The sequence below is a fragment of the Urocampus carinirostris genome, chromosome 6, assembly GCF_059441175.1.
Source record: "Urocampus carinirostris isolate Australia breed hairy pipefish chromosome 6, RoL_Ucar_1.0, whole genome shotgun sequence".
In the NCBI taxonomy this organism is placed as follows: domain Eukaryota; kingdom Metazoa; phylum Chordata; class Actinopteri; order Syngnathiformes; family Syngnathidae; genus Urocampus; species Urocampus carinirostris.
The window spans coordinates 23,328,825-23,345,528 of NC_142354.1; the positions used below are offsets into that span (position 1 = coordinate 23,328,825).

Here is a 16,704-nt window from a genome sequence, read left to right on the forward strand (position 1 = left end):
GTGCGTATAATCGTACAGCTGGGCAGCCCGAGATAAACATGGTAATCAATAGTAGGATGATGTATGCGAAACTCGCAGTTGTTTGTCCGCATTTGCCTCATTGATGTATGGGAGAGCGGCTCGGCTCGTAGTGTGATCATCTATTGTGCCGTTTTGTAAAGGGAAGATGTTGAAGTACTTTGCCACCATTGTTGCTTTTGTTGTTCTTGGATTCCCTTGGAGGAGATACTCGCTCCTTTCAAGGGAATATACCTGGTTGATAGCTCGAATCAATTCTGTTAATTTGTGGTGGTTCTCTTTTTTGTGTGGGCAGGTTCTAATGAGTGCTATAATACCTTAAAGCGGGGGTCACAAACATGCAGCCCGCGGGACAATATTGCAGGTGTAATGTAATGTCAGAAAGACCCAAACGCAGGACACAAGAAGTGGAAGAAACGTGGGTGTGAACAAACCCCAACAGGGGGGCGTTTGATAAAAGTGTGGGGCTTCCTAACTGAACAAATGACACATGATTAAAAATTGCCTATGTATATCGCAGATATATTTTTGGCTTTGCAAAATACACAATTCACACTGGATTTCTTATTTTAATAGAAAATTGGCTTTGAAAGTCCTTAAAAGTGCCTAAAAACTTTTGGGCTATGAAAACCTTTTTCAATTCAAAGAAGAGTAAACTCGTGGGACATTCATTTTGTCATGTTTTCTACATTATTATTGTATGATTTTACATGTTGTCGCTAAACAATACACAACTTCCCTTTAATTTGATAAAGAAATGTGTGATTTTGATCTCGTAAGTAGTGTATAGCAGTGAGGCATGCACCATAATTGTATTTAATTTTTTACAACAAAAGGCTCAGTGAAGCAGCACAGTCATTGTTCAGTGTCACTGCTGGTGGACCACTCCTTTGGGGCACCCCCCTCCCTTCTCGCCATAACCCTCCGAGTCCCCTGAGGCGTTATCGTCTATTGCTCTATAGCATTGTCCGAAGGATAGCGCTTTTGGTACTCCGTGTGTCCTCGGCAAACTGGAGGCCGCGGTCTGTTTAACATATTCCCGTCCAGCAGCAATATAAAACCTTTCCCTCTTTTGTGTCTTTTCCTCAGGGGAAAGAGCTGAATGCGGAACCACAAGGTAAAGTCCTGATTTGTTTTCAAAACATCTGCTCATTTCATTGATCCCACACCGATGACGTGCGGTAAGGTTGGAGTCTAGTGATGCAGATTTACAAAATAATGGATCTACATCTTATTCATTCATTATTTGATTGGCAGGTCATAAGAATTAATAGAATAGAATAGAATAAAAGCATTATATAAACTTTAGCTTAGAAAAGTAATGCTTTATTGTCTGAGTTTAACTTATGAATGAAGACTATGTGCTGATCCATGCAATAAGGAAAAAAAAAGAATTATTGGTCTCACTATTGCCCTCTGCCATGAGGCAAAAGAATTGCGTGCCTCACTCTGCATCTGCAGACGCTAGCCACATTAATACATACTATTTGTGTAATAGTATTCATAATTGTATTAATAATATTCATACTATAATGTGAAATTCAGCAAATCTGAAAAGGAAATTCCAACAATTGTGAGGTTACATGAGAAAAAGCACTGAATAAATGTAACCAGTTAATTTTTTTTTTCAATTTATATTTCCGTGATGACAGATCCTCATCAGTCTCACCTGCCTCCCCTGACTGCACGTCCATGTCCCACACATTTATCATATTCTGTTTGCCAAAACTGAAGGGTGATTTGATATTTTTAAAATATACAGTACAGTATATACATTTGGAATTTTAGTGTATTTTTGTACACTTAATGGACACATAGTTAAGTAGAGCGGTTATCAGAGAACTATCAGAAATGTGTGTTTTACAATAGTTTTCATTGTTTGAGTTTGCTATGGAGCTACAATGTATCACTCTGTGAGGTGTTTTCATTATTATTTCTTAACACTAGTCAATTTTCTACCATTATAGAAACATTTCTCCCTTATGTAATGTAACTCCAATGCACAACACACAATCACAATATCACGCAGGTCGTGGTTATCTTGTCTTCTTTTAACATTGGTTTCAGATTTCTGTTGAGAAGACAGAAGAGAGAGAGAGCTCATTGACGATTGTGACTTCATGTGTCATGATGCTAAAGGCTAGGATTTTTATAACATTAATAATTGGAGAATTTGCTCCATTTTGAATTATTCAACCTAAGCTGGATTTTATTGTACTGTGTTGTATAGTTATGTCTAATAGAGTGGACAAGATCCTGTGATCAAAAGTATGTCCATATAAAAATGCTCCCTATTGGAAATTATATAAGCATATAAGCATGAAATGTTGATTAATTGTTTTGTTTTGTTTAGGGGGAAACCATGTTGCTTAAATGTTAACCCAATTGTAGTGAAGCATAGGTAGGAGCAGTATTTTTACCTTACTTCCCGAAATTGGTCAATTTTGTATAAAATATCTCATTAGAAATTTCCATTTTATAACACCAAACAATTGGGGAATTTAGTAATAAACGCATGCACAGAATTTCAAGAATCTTGTACTAAAATGACACAAAATTTGGTCATTGATTTAGAATGATCCCTAAAATGTAGTGAATGTGTTTAAAATACAGAACATTTTAATTAAAGAAATGTGACTTTGTGTTTGAATAGTCCCAAAATGGTTAGAAAAAATCGCAATACGATCAGCAACGAACCCGAGTGGCGATGGTGAGAGTGCTAATACATTAGTACCACTAGGCCACCAGTATCACAGAATTGATATAGAATGATCTTAGAGCTTATCCGATTATCACGCTTTTTTTCACGGTGCCACAACACTGTTTTGCATAGTTCATTCTGATAGGTTGAAAGAAATCTCTCCACGTTTTCACCTGTGCGTCACTAACCTCTCAGTTTAATATGTATACGTACGTAAAATAGTTTGTATGTTTTTTTTTTTTTCGGAAAGACTTTCTGTTTTTTCCATTAGCTAACATTTGTTGGTGAAGAAGTGGAGAGGCTCAGAATACACTCAGCAAATCAGTGTTGTGGCATCGTGAAAATAGTGTAATAATGAGGTAAAATCTAATGCAGTGTTTCCCAACTGGTTGGTCGGGACCCAAAAGTGAGTCACTGAGCTGTTTTTAGTGGGTTGCGGGCCCCTGCCTTGGGAAAACAATGTTAAAAAGATGAAAACAAGGAGGCTGAATTAAAACTGATAAGGTGATAAGGCCTCGCTCGGACTGTTCTTCCTGTTCAGTCAATTGGCGTGCTTGAGAGGGACTATATCTCATTTTATTGTGATTTTGTCGGGTTTTTTTCCCTTTATTGCCAATAAATATGGGTCCCAAGAAAGTTAAGGATAAGGAAAAGGAAAAGTGGAAAGCAGCGTCACCTATCGAGTCAAAAAAGCCAACAATTGTGAAATACGAAAATACAGTACAGTAAATGGTTTAAAAATTGTGTTATATTCTTAGCTTTTTACCAATATAATAATCTTTTTTATCTACATAGTAAAAAAATTATAGATGTATAGGTACACGGTTTATTAATATTTAGAATTTCCTTTGGTATGTGGCTATATTAAAGCAGTTTTAAAGGGTGGCTTATATGCAATATAGGCTTGTATGCGAGTGTATACAGTACTTAAAGCCTTTTTTGTTCTGCTGGTCTTTTGGGGGGAGGGGTGCTGTGAAAATAGTACACTATGTTAGCTTTAAACTGCGCAAACCTTTAAATGGACACACGATGAAATTGGAAATTTGTTTTTGTTTAGATCGCAGCTTGTCATGAGGGTCGAATGGTGGGTTCCTAAGCCTGACCAGTTGAGAAGCACTGATTTAATGTGTTATCATTAGTTATTTGTGCCAGTGGTGGTATCATGGTAAAGTGTTGGCACTTAGGAGGCAACTACTCTGGTTCAATGCACATTGCAAGCGATGTTTTGCAATTTAGGTCGGCAATGTTTATTGATTTTATCCATAGTTGTGCAATCATTGCTCAAATACCTACCATAAAACAATGTATGGTATCGCATAACTATAATTCCTGTCTGCATTTCCAATCTTATCCGCCGTCTGCGGTATATATGGCACACCGGGTTATAAACCGCACTTAATCATTTCTGGCCAAATTGAGGGTTTTCGTGCGGCCTATAGTCCAGAAAATACTGTAATCTATGTGCTACTGATGTAGAGTTGCCCATTTCAATCGTTCACACTTAAATACTTTTAACAAAGAATTAAAAAAATGTTTTTGGATTCTGAAATGTAAACTGTACTGAAACTGTATTTCATTCCAAAATGTACACAGTCAGGATAAACATGAGGTTTTTAAATATGATGGCAGTGATATTCCCTGTGTCCCTCGTTTCCTAGGCCCCCCACTCTTCCCCCCAAACCCCAGAAAATGCGGAAGCCTAGACCGCGTTCCATCTATAACCATAAGCTGTTTAACGGCAATTTGGAGACCTTCGTCAAGGTACCCGTTTGCGCTTGTAGCAAATGTCTAAATTGAAGCCGGGGTGGTGGAAGCGGCTCCAGCCACTCATCCTCCTCGTCTTCCTCATTTTGTTCTTTTGTTCCTCCCCCTCACTGCGGTCCTTCGTCATGACGTAACCTTTGATTAACCTCTAATCCTCCTCTCCTTTCCGGAACGGCCGTCGGCTGTCTCTTTATTCACACGCAATTTACTGTCTCCGGGTCACAAATCACTTATTTGGCTGGAAGGAGACATCTTACTTTGTCCCTCACTGCACATGTGTGGCTTCCCTGTTGTGCAGTCCTTCTGCTTGGCCTCCTTTAACCTGGCTATGCTTTTTCGTTACGATTGCTTGTCTAACGTTTTTGTTCTTTATCTTCTTCTCTCTGCTAATCCTTACTGTGCTATGCTGCTTTTCCCAGAGGGAGAAGGAATGCCCGTGCTCGCATCCAGGTATCTCTCTGAGAATACGCGCTTATTGGCCACTTGATTAGGTGCACCACCAAATGGCTTTTTTTAAAGAGCAGTGTGTTTTATTTGATCACTAGATGTTGCTGTATTGCAGGGTTCCCCGACCTTTTTAAAGACGAAAGATGCTTTATGTTACTAATTAGCACAAATGGCACCAAGTTTGAGATGCATTTCTAGAGTAATAACTTATCATGTTATTACTATGTTTTTACTACGTTATTACCTGGTTAATCATCATAAGTAGGGTTAAATAGACTCCGTCAAACCGCTAAAATCAAATTTTACTGAAATGAAAATGACTCAGCACTGGTAAGCTATTCTCAGAACAGGTCCGCAGGCACCGTGTTGCCCATGGGCACCCTGCTTTATTATCTAGTGCAACAGAAAACAGGTGCTAAAATGCTCAAGAAAGAACACAAACTAAATAGAAACTGCCCAACCTTTTTGCAAAGTTTTGGTTTTTTGGGTACATGTAGCAGCAAGATCATAGACATGGCCTCATGCTATGTAAAATAAAGACAAATTCCTCAACCTGCAAGCATTTTAATTAATGCACATTTATGTTATATGTGTATTTTTGATTATTTCTTAAATCAATACTGTTTTTGTTTTAGGAATTAATAAAACAAATACTAAATAGTACACACAGTCCCTGTACAAAGTTAAATCAACAAATAATTGTATAAATACATTGTAATTATATATTATTTAAAAGATTACTGGGCAATGTACATTTTACCTAAATGTTAAACAATTTTCAATTTATCAGCAAAAAAGAATTTGATTTAAGCCAATGTTTCTGGTGCTTACTTGGGATCAAACAACATACTCGCTAGATTTGAAGACATCAACAAATTCAGTAGTTTGAGTACATCCGACAAATATCTTTGCCTGATAGTGTCAATTTCAGCAAGTGTCCATTTTGCTACAACCTGACCGCTTCAAGTCACATTAAATTTGCCAAAGGGTCTGGTAAAGACCCAATCCAATTCTTTTTTTTTTTATCTAAATCAGAGCTGTAATTGGTCACTCTCTTAGAACTGAGGCTCTGTGTTATCTTCACTTGGCAAGAAGTGTCAAAATTGTGGATTAAACAAGTGAAATTTGCTTCCTAATTTATATTTCACAAACATAATACTGACTTGCATTTTGAATAATGATGAAGCACGAACCATATTGTGAATATTTTTGGGGAGCTTGACTTAAAATTCCATAAGATCCAATGTCAAAACATTTTCAGATGTAGTTAGTAAATAAGAAACTTCACCACAAATAGAATTATCCGAGGGTAAACATTCATGGAGGTGTGCCTAATCTTGAAGCCAATGAGAAAATGTAATCTAATTTCCTAAATGTACTTCCCTACCTGCTTCTGCTTCTACCTTTTTTCTTTGACACACAATTGTTCCAAACAGACTAATAAAAACCTCCTTTTTTATCAGGATTCAGGCCAACCAATTCCACTTGTGGTTGAGAGCTGCGTCAGATACATCAACCTGTATGGTAAGACTCACGTAATACTCCCCCTAGGGCTGGGAAAACGAAACAAAATAAAAGCAACCTTGACGTCTGAAAGGTGTTTGTGAGCTAATTCACAAAGCAGTCTAGTGTTTGTAGTTTGGTAAATAGCTGCAGGCGCACAGATTTGACCTGCTCCCTGGGGATTGGACAAGCTGGTAACAAGGGATCACATATTCACACACACACAGTTGTGATAGCCTCCACCAAATACCCCCAACCTTTTCTCTCCGTTGTCGAACAAATAGCTCCGCCCCGTCTACCTTCACATCTGTCTCCAGCTCATTGCTCGAGCCTGCAGGCCTCTCCTCTGGATCTGGACCTAATAAAACTCCAGAAAACTGATTAGTAGCCCACTAACTAGAAACACATGCTGGCGCCTCACAGTAAGCACACCCCTCTTGGGGAAGAAAAACGAAAATAAAATATCTTATTTTATTACAAGATTAAAGCTGTGTTTTTCAACCAGTGTGCAGGGAATCTTATGCAAGAAGTTTCAACAACACCAGATAAACATCTATCGCATCTTTGTGGACTTCAAGATGGCGTTTGACAGAGTATGGCAAGCCACTTTACGGGCCATCATGCGGAAGTACAACATAGGCAAGAAACTAGTTCAGACCATTGAACTACTGCATGCCAATGCCAACAGTGCGGTACTGATCAATGGTACCATTGGAACGTAGTTTCAAACCAGAGTCGGTGTGAGACATGGCTGAATTCATTCAACATGAAGGTACAGTTAGCATTGGAGGACACAACGTCACTAACTTCTGTTTTGCTAATGATATTGCCAGATTCGCGGGAGAATAACAGGAACTCAGAAATCTTGTCATTCGCCTGAAAAAAGCAGCAACCCAGTATTGGATGGAAATCATCACAGAAAATAAAAACAGTAATAAAGAACAAACCCCAAGGTATCACCACAAACATCACCATCAACCACCAAGAGTGTGAACCGGTCACCAAATTTAATCATCTTGGAGCTGTCCTATCAGAAGAGGGGTCAAAACCAGGAATCGTAGCCAGGATAGCTCAAACCACAGCCAGACTTGCCAGACTTTAACCCATCTGGAGGGACAAGAACATAGCAGTGAAATCAAAGATCAGATTTATGCAAGCACTGGTTACTTCCATCTTCCTCTATGCTTGAGAGACATGGACTCTCAAAACAAAACTGGAAAATCCAGGCCTACAGGAAACCTCTAGGTATCAGCTTCTTAACCAATGTGACAAATGAAATGGTGCACAACACCATCAAAGGGTACATTGGAGCCTACGAAGAACTGAAGAAAAACTCAAAAGCCTCAACATGAGGAGAATGTCAAGTCATGTTTATTTGTATAGCCCTTAATCACTAAGAGTCTCAAAGGGCTGCACAGACCACAAATGATTGCAAACCAAAGACTGTTATGACACCATCCCCTGATCTAGAACCTACATGAGGGCAAATAATACACAGATATTGTCAACATAAAATATAGGTTATTCATATGCTATAGAATAGAAGTGTGTTTTAAACCTAGATTTAAACATTTCTACTGAGGTTGCAGATGGAATCTCAGGGGGAATAGCATTCCACAGCACCGGGACCCGAATGGAGAACGCTCTCGAACCTGCGGATCCCTTCTTGGCTCTTGGGGATCAAGAGAACTAGATTAGATTAGATTAGAGAACTCACTTTATCTTGTGTGTGTAATAGATTATATTTGTGTTCTATTTCTTGCAGGCCTTCAGCAGCAAGGCATCTTCCGAGTGCCGGGATCACAAGTGGAAGTGAATGATATTAAAAATTCATTTGAAAGAGGTGAGTCGCTTTATGCCAATTTCTGTTTTCTTGCATGTATTTAGGACTGATCCTGCCAAATGTAGTATAGAATATATAAATAAAGTAGTACCTACATATATATGTGATATGAACAAAAGAACACGTGTATCAATCAGGTAATACCTAAATATATGACATAAATACAATTTAGTCATTTATTTATGCATTTTGTCTATTTTTCAGTCATTTATTTATTTCAGTATTTCGTGTATTTTACCATTTATTTTTTTATGTATTTTTTGACATATTGTGTCTTGCATTTTGTTGTGTTTTTTCGCAGTAATTTATCATTTTGTGTGTATTTGGGCAGTTGTTTTGTTGTGTATTTTTCATGTATTTTGTTGTGTAAATTGTGGTGTACAGACGCTCCCCTACTTCCGACCATTCGACTTACATAAAACGACAGATACGAACATTTTTTTCGGGATGTCGAAAAATATCCAGACATTGCTGTAAGTTAGATTTTGTATTGTGAGCACGTTTTTCTGAGTAGAGGACAGTACTGTATTGCTTCTTTCCGCCGCGTGGCGCTGTGGGAGGTCACCCAGCATCCAACCCGAAAAAGAAATCCGGCTTCTACTCCCTAGTTCGTGTGTAAACATTCTGTACTGTATCTCTAGCACGCTAAGAACATTGACATTTTTATTGTTTAATATCTCGTGCATCCATTAAATATGGTTGGTGTAAAGTGCAAAGAAGAGGCAAGCCGATTCTTTTGAAATGAAAGTGGAAAAGGAAAGCTTGATGCGGTTGAGAAATGGTTCGAACGCTTTTTTTCGGCCACTTTTTACCACGGAGGAGCACATCTTCCGAAAGTAAGTTAAACTCAAATTTATTTATCTTTATAGAGTATATTATTTTATGAAATGTTTATTTTCTAGTACAAAACAATACAGGTTACTTATCCAAACCTTAAACATACAAAATATAGCACTGAAGCAACTTACGAACAAATTCAACTTACGAACGATTGTCCGGAAGCTAACTCGTTCATAAGTCTGGCAGTGTCTATTTTGTTGGGTACTATGCATTTATCTTTTCATGTATTTTGTCATATAGTTTGCCGTGTATTTTGTTAAGTGTGTTGTAGTGTATTTTGCTGCATAAGTCATGTATTTGGTTGTGTATGTTGGCATTTAGTTTGTAATGAACGTTGTCATATATTTTGTTGTGTAATTTGTCTTGTATTTTCCTGTGCATCTCAAAAAGTATTTTATTTCGTCATGAATTTTCTCGTGTATTTTGGCATTGTTTCTGTTGAGTAATTTTGTCATGTATTTTGTCGTGTATTTTGCCTTTATTTAGATGGGTATTTTGGCATTTATTTCGGGGTTTTTTTGTTTAATTTGTCACGTATGTTGGCATTTATTTCGCAGTTCATTTTGTCATTTATTTTGTTGTGTATTTTCTCAAATATTATTATTATTGAGCTCTTTTCCTATTGGTTGATCAATGAGTGCGATGTCTGTCTTCACTGATCAACCAGTAGGTGAAAAGCTCAACCAGTTTGTACCCTTCCTATCATTTGAATAACATATTTTATAACAAATTACACGACAAAATAAATGACAAGATAAATATAGAAACAATGATATGACAAAATGCATACAAATATGAACACATTTTTGTCTCATATTTATGTATTACGGGATTCACGTATGTGTTGATGGATATATTTGTAGGTACTGGTATTCATTTATTAAGACTTATTTCTTTATAGGCCAGGGTTGTTCCAAATCTCTCAACTCAAAACCTTTTTGTTACGATTCACCAGGCGAAGATCCTTTAATCGACGACCACGACGAGCACGATATCAACTCAGTGGCGGGAGTACTTAAACTGTACTTCCGAGGACTGGAGAACTCCCTCTTCCCGAAGGAGCGTTTCTTGGATTTCATCTCAACCATCAGTGAGTCACTGAGCGTTCAAAGACATCTTTGTGTGTCTTTGTGTTTCTTTTGTTTGTCTTTTCTGTGTCTCTTGTGTGTCTGTGTGTATCTTTGTTTTCACAGTCAAAATTCTAAGAGGCAGTTTAAAAATTAAATCATACTTGCTATAATTCATAACATACTCTCACGAATGTACATCTATACTTTCATGTAGACACAGTCATACCCGTGCACAGTACTATGCTCTCATACACTCACTAAATGGCTTGCACACACAGACTACTATACTCACTATATGTGTTCGGGAGTATATTAGTATGTGTGAGTATGGTAGTGAGTGTGAGAGTATAGTAGTGTGTATGTGATCTTAGTACACACACTACACTTTCTCACATATACTTCTTTACTATCATACACACGCACTACTATGCTTTCACACACATACTACTACACTCTCTCACATTTGCTACTACACTCTCACACATACTATTACAATCTCAGTCATACGGGTTATATCCTGTAGCAAGTGCTTGAGTGAGTGTGGTAGTGTGTTTGAGAGAGTATAGTGATGTATGTGAAAGAGTATAGTAATATGTGTGGGGCAGCATAGTAGTGTGTATGAGCGTATAGTAATATGTATGAGAGTGTATATTTGTATCTATGTGTGTATGTATGTAAGTATAATGGTATATGTGAAAGAGAAAAGTAGTGTGTGCGAAAGACTGCTGTAGTGTGTGTATAAGAGTATAATTTTATGTTTGAGAGAGTATTGTAATAGGTGTGAGAGTATAATATTGTTACGCATGGGTACGACTGTGTCCATATGAGAGTAAAATTGTGCACGAGTGAGAGTATGATGTCACATGTGATAACCAGGATGATTTACTTCTCATACGGCCTCTCATACAAAATAGCCAAAAGGGTACAACAAAGTTTCCTCGACTCTCAGTTGACGCAACGTCAACACATGGAAGCAATCTGAACTGAAGGGCCTGCTGTATAATTCTTAACAGAGAGCCAGTAGGAAGAAAGAGGCGTCATAAATGTATTGCGGGCTCTAAGGCAGGATGGTGTGTCTATTAAAATGCCGAGAAACTAAACAGTTGAAATAGACTGGCACTTTATGCAAGTATAACCAGTAGTAAAATGGTGTTTACTGTTATGGGTTTTCAAATAAATTGGTTGTATTGTTCTATAATATAAGTAAACAAATGAACAGTAGGATAGAATAAACAGTGTCGTGGCACTGCAGAATTTTTTTTTACTGGCAGAATAAGTTCCTTATTTTAAATTTAATGCTCTATTTTATGAGATTTCTTAACTGTTTTTTTATAAAATGAATAAATGCAGATTTTAAAAATACCACCAAGGAACACCAACGAAACATTTTTAGCACTTTCAGCGACAAATTTCTTCTCAAGCTTAAGTGTTTGTATCACAGAAAGTGTAATTATGAGCAGCTGTTAGCTTGGTGTTAGCGTTAGCCGTGCACTTTTGATTACAATAAACATACAAAAGTAACACTGCACAAACATTCTCTATTGATACGAAGACACATTTATGGCCAAGCTTAAGGTCACAGAAAGCGTCTTAGCGTTAGCTTAGCGTTAGTTTACCGTTAGATTAGGGCTAGCTCAGCGTTAGCTTAGCGTTACCCACACGCTTTTGTGTTCAATACACATACAAAACTTACATTACAAAAATGTTCCCAACACCTGCCAGGATGAATGTCCTTCAAGAAACCCTTAGCAGTAGCTTAACATTAGCTTAGCGTCGTGTTAAGTCACCATTAAGTCACCATTAGTTACTGAATGTGGTGGTTACTGTAAAAGTTTCCTTCAGATAGGTCATAACAAACCTCACTGTTTGCATTTTCCAGAACTGGACTCAGGAGCGGAGAGAGCGCATCACATCCAGCAGATTGTTGTGACTTTGCCTCGGACCGTCATCGTCGTCATGAGATACCTTTTTGCTTTTCTCAATCAGTACGTTTTCTCCCATACTTTTAGGACGAGTCCATTTTTCCGCTATCATTAAGATCGTTTCGGGGTTAATGCTCAGGGTGCTCAGTTTGGTCCTCGACAAACCGTCCGACTGTGTCTTATGTGGACATTGCTTTTTGCACTGAGCTGCAGTCCTGGCACGCAATGTTCCGAAGTGATTTAGGGTGAGCTGAGATTCTTTGCTAAATCCTGATTGATTAAGCAATTTAAAGATGATTCAGGATATATTTCAACTTTTTTTGATGTCAAACTTTTATTTGTGTCTTAACAACGGAGAAGATTAGTCATATTTTTTTACCTAGTGTGCCACCGGAAATAGACCAGTTTTGTCTTTACTAAAAAGCTTGCTATTTTGCTTTTTTCCAGTGATCAGTTGAGTCATATTCATCCAGATCATTAGGTGGCAGCAGATTACCATTTTTACATGCTAATTATCAACTCGCGAAGTCGTACAGGGTCATGTATTGAATGACTTATTTAGTTTGGTGAAGCTGTTTAAGACTACACTTAAAAATAATCAAATAAGGTAAAACTTGTGCACATCATTTGGCTGATTTCAATAATTTTCTTATCAATAAAAATAACACTGAAAAAGTAGAATGTAGTACAACATTTTTTGTTCCACTATTTTTTTCTCATTTGAAGGGAATTTTATTTTAATATTCAATCACTCGATGTCGCCGTATTGTGTGGTGTAACAGAAAACGAGTGCTACAAAGGACAATGAAGAATAAAAACTAAGGAGACTTAAAGTCACCAAACTGCACCTTTTTTGTTTTCGTTTTTTCCCCCTTTCCTGCCTCTAACAAAGATTTTGTTTTCGGAGGGGTACCCGTAGCAGCAAGATGTCAGACAATTATGTCAGCTCTTCTGTTATGTAAAATAATGAAAACTTTCTTGTGTTCGAATGTTTATAGAATATGCACGTTTATATGATAGTTCATATATTTCTTGCTTATTATTCAATTCAATATTTTTAATTGATAAATGAAGTTTTTTTTACCACTAGGAGCCGCAAATTAATGCAAAATGTCCCTTTAAGTATCATATTTGTTCTTTTTTTGGAAAAAAAAACCCTAAATAACGGTATGGTCAAATTTGAAAAACAGGTTCAAAGTATAGTAAAATCCAAAATTGCAACAAAATTAATTACATACCAGAATGATTAAGCTGTTCCATGGTGACCACAAATAATCAGAACAACTGTCAATTTGCGCAACAAAAAAATTTTAGCTATGAAGAACAACAAAACAAAACGGGGAACTGGTGCCAGGAATGAATTTTTTAACATTTTGAATGGACGGTGTGCCCTAAGACTTTTCAATGAAAAAAGCTGTTCTTTTGGCTGAAAAAACAAGTCGGGGTTCCTTGTAGCAGCCGTTTTGAGCAAGTTTTTATTCTAAATTAATTGAGCCCATTCATTTAAATGTTTTGGTTTTTGTTTATTTTTGCAAAGAAGTCCCTAAGTTGAGCACCTCTAGAGACTGTTTTAAGAATTACAGTTGCCCATTGATTTCAATGTTTTTTGGGGAGTGAGAGTTCCCTAAGTTGAGCACCCCTAGCGGCCATTTTGAGCATTACAGCTTCCCATTGTAAATGAATGGAGAAATTCAGCTCAATAAAGTTTTTTTGGGGATCGGAAGTTCCTTAAGTAGAACACCTCTAGCAGCCGGTTTACCCGTATTTAATAAAAAACAAAAACTCTCTGTACCCCAGTCTCTCCCAGTATAGTGACGAGAACATGATGGATCCATACAACTTGGCAATCTGCTTCGGCCCCACGTTGATGCCCATTCCCGACAGCCAGGACCCGGTTACCTGTCAGGCGCATGTGAATGAAGTCATCAAGACTATCATCATGCACAACGAACTCATCTTTCCAAGCGTACGTGAACTGGACGGCCCGGTCTATGAAAAGTGCATGACTGGAGGAGAGGAGTATTGGTGAGTCAACTATCACTAATCAAATCTCATGTTTGACTTTGTACGTTTTTATTGGAAAGCTCTGCGCACATTTGGTGCAAACCGTGCAGGGAATTTGGCCTTAGCGCCATAGGCTAGAGAACACCAACTGCGCCATGCCCCAACATACCTGAAGTTATTTTCGGCTGCACCGCTTTTAGCTCTACTTGGAGATGTTTATGTCACATGTTTTCAGAGACTACGACTACCAGAGAGTCTGATTGCGATTACATAGACGAGCACAAATTTACTACTGCATCGAAAGAAACCACGAATAAGGCCTGCATGTGACGTGAAATGTGTACCCTAGACGACAGCGCCAGGGCATCATACTCGAGAAAATAGTGCCATATTGCAATACAGACGTAAGAAAGTGGTCTTTTTGTGTTATTGTCATTGGTTTCTGCTGTAACAGACCAAACTGCGTTCGCTTGTTACTGTTCTTTGAGGATTAAAGTAAACTTCATCAACTTGACTGAGACTCTGATGATACAGAAAGAGAATTAAGCATTTGGATAGATAACTTACATGATCAACAGACAGATCGTTAAATTGCATTCGCTGGTTATCGTTTTTTAGAATTAAAGGAAATTCGAGCAAGCTGACAACACCTCTGATGATACGGAAAAAGAACTGTACCATTTTTGATGGGTAAATTCCACAATCAACAGACGATCTGCAGCCATGCAGAGCCTCTACAGGTCCTTTGTGGTGAAGGAGCCTAGTTAAAAGGCAAAGCTCTTGATTTTACAGTCGATCCATGCTGTTACCCTCACCTGTGGTCATGAACTCTGGGTTAGGAATGAAAGAGCAAGATCTCAGATACAAGAGGCTGAAATGAGTTTCCGCCGTAGGTGCCAAGCTTTCTTACAGATGCGGTGAAAGGGACTCAGTTTAGAGCCGCTGCTCCTCTTCGTTGAGAGGAGCTAGTTGAGGTGGGTCGGGCATCTGATAAGGATGCCTCCCTCTGGAGGTGTTGTAGGTCTGGGTTTCCGGCAGAATGCCCTGGGGATGACCCAGGACACCCTGGAGGGACATCTCTAGGCTCCCCCTGCAACCCTTTGGGATCCCGTCATGCAAGCTTGATGAAGTGGCTGGAGATAGTAAGGTCTGGGCTTCCCTTCTGAGGCTGCTGCCTCTGCGACCAGACACCAGATAAGTGAAAGATAATGGATGGATGGACACTCTTTGAATGCGTTTTTAGTGATCAAGATGATGTGTTTTATAGCTGTTAAGGGTTAACTTGGTCGCTTTTGGGTAGGTTGGGAACGGATTAATTGGTATTCAGTTATTTTGTATTGGTAAAATTCACCCGAGATACAAGCAATTCTGGTTACAAGCACTCCTGACGCCCAAAATCAAATTGGCAATAGCAGGTGGTGTTGCACACAATCGGTGCTGGCGGAGCGCGGGGCTTAAAACACCCTCATCATCTATACCCGTCCTCGTAACCCATTCATTTAGACCTTTTGTGTGTTTTTCACTGCAGTGACAGTCCTCACAGTGAGCCCGGAACTCTTGATGAAGTCGACAATGGAACTGAACCCCACACAAGCGATGAAGGTCAGTAATGTAGTTGTCATTGAATCTTTCTGCTCGATTATAAATCAATTAACTTGTTTCATATTATTGAAAGATTAGAAAGAAAACACATTAAGACCAAATAGCTCCAACATAAAGACTTTTTTTATTTTATCTGCCTCCGTTCCCCCCTATGATCAAACGTTAGTCAGCGATTCTCCCGGGACAATGACTTTTGCTGAATTTCTTTTCCAATGTGCTGCAGATCCACAAACTCCACCTCTGATAGAATATTATTAGTGGGACGCTCTTGGAAATTTGCAAACCTTATGTCACAAAGTGTCCTTTAGGCATGGTTAAAATTCTGAGAAATCAGCATATATTTTTACCCCTATTTTTCAGTTTTTGTTGAACAATACCCATGTGGATTTACTAGGATATATAAGTAAACCATCAAAGGACCCTGGCCACAGTGGACGTGTTATTGAGGCTTTATTTCCTTATCCGTTTAGTGAAAACTGCAACAATACAGGGCATTGAGAGCAGGCGCCAATATGTTTGTAAAAATACCGTTCATAAACTTTACGTGCGTCCAAACTAATACAAAATGTATTTACTTTTATAACATTGTCAAATACTTTTAACAACTTACAGCATTACCTTGTTGATGCTTAACGGTGAATGGTGACATATCCGGCATGGAACCATCTGGTCAGCAATTGTGTGTGTCTTTGTTTACTGTAAGGGCCCCAGAACAAGAATTAGCGCAGGAACCCAGAAGTAGTATCATTTTGCAATTTTTTGTTTAACTAAAAGCTCAAATAAACATTACATACAGGGAGTGCAGAATTATTAGGCAAATGAGTATTTTGACCACATCATCCTCTTTATGCATGTTGTCTTACTCCAAGCTGTATAGGCTCGAAAGCCTACTACCAATTAAGCATATCAGGTGATGTGCATCTCTGTAATGAGAAGGGGTGTGGTCTAATGACATCAACACCCTATATCAGGTGTGCATAATTATTAGGC

General features: G+C 38.2%; 1 protein-coding gene across 2 annotated transcripts in view; it reads left to right on the plus strand.

Moving 5' to 3' along the window:
- The window catches only part of srgap3 (SLIT-ROBO Rho GTPase activating protein 3), a 114,932-nt gene that overhangs the window by 80,807 nt on the left and 17,421 nt on the right, over nucleotides 1-16,704 (plus strand). The window contains exons 11-18 of one of the 2 annotated variants that reach the window (XM_088338349.1): nucleotides 1,108-1,135; nucleotides 4,378-4,480; nucleotides 6,394-6,454; nucleotides 8,199-8,276; nucleotides 10,072-10,206; nucleotides 12,066-12,171; nucleotides 13,906-14,133; nucleotides 15,641-15,714. In XM_088338349.1, coding sequence (XP_088194475.1) covers nucleotides 1,108-1,135; nucleotides 4,378-4,480; nucleotides 6,394-6,454; nucleotides 8,199-8,276; nucleotides 10,072-10,206; nucleotides 12,066-12,171; nucleotides 13,906-14,133; nucleotides 15,641-15,714 — 813 coding nt within the window. Of the gene's footprint in view, nucleotides 1-1,107; nucleotides 1,136-4,377; nucleotides 4,481-4,902; nucleotides 4,934-6,393; nucleotides 6,455-8,198; nucleotides 8,277-10,071; nucleotides 10,207-12,065; nucleotides 12,172-13,905; nucleotides 14,134-15,640; nucleotides 15,715-16,704 lie in introns of both variants that reach the window. The other variant, XM_088338350.1, reaches the window with a different exon arrangement.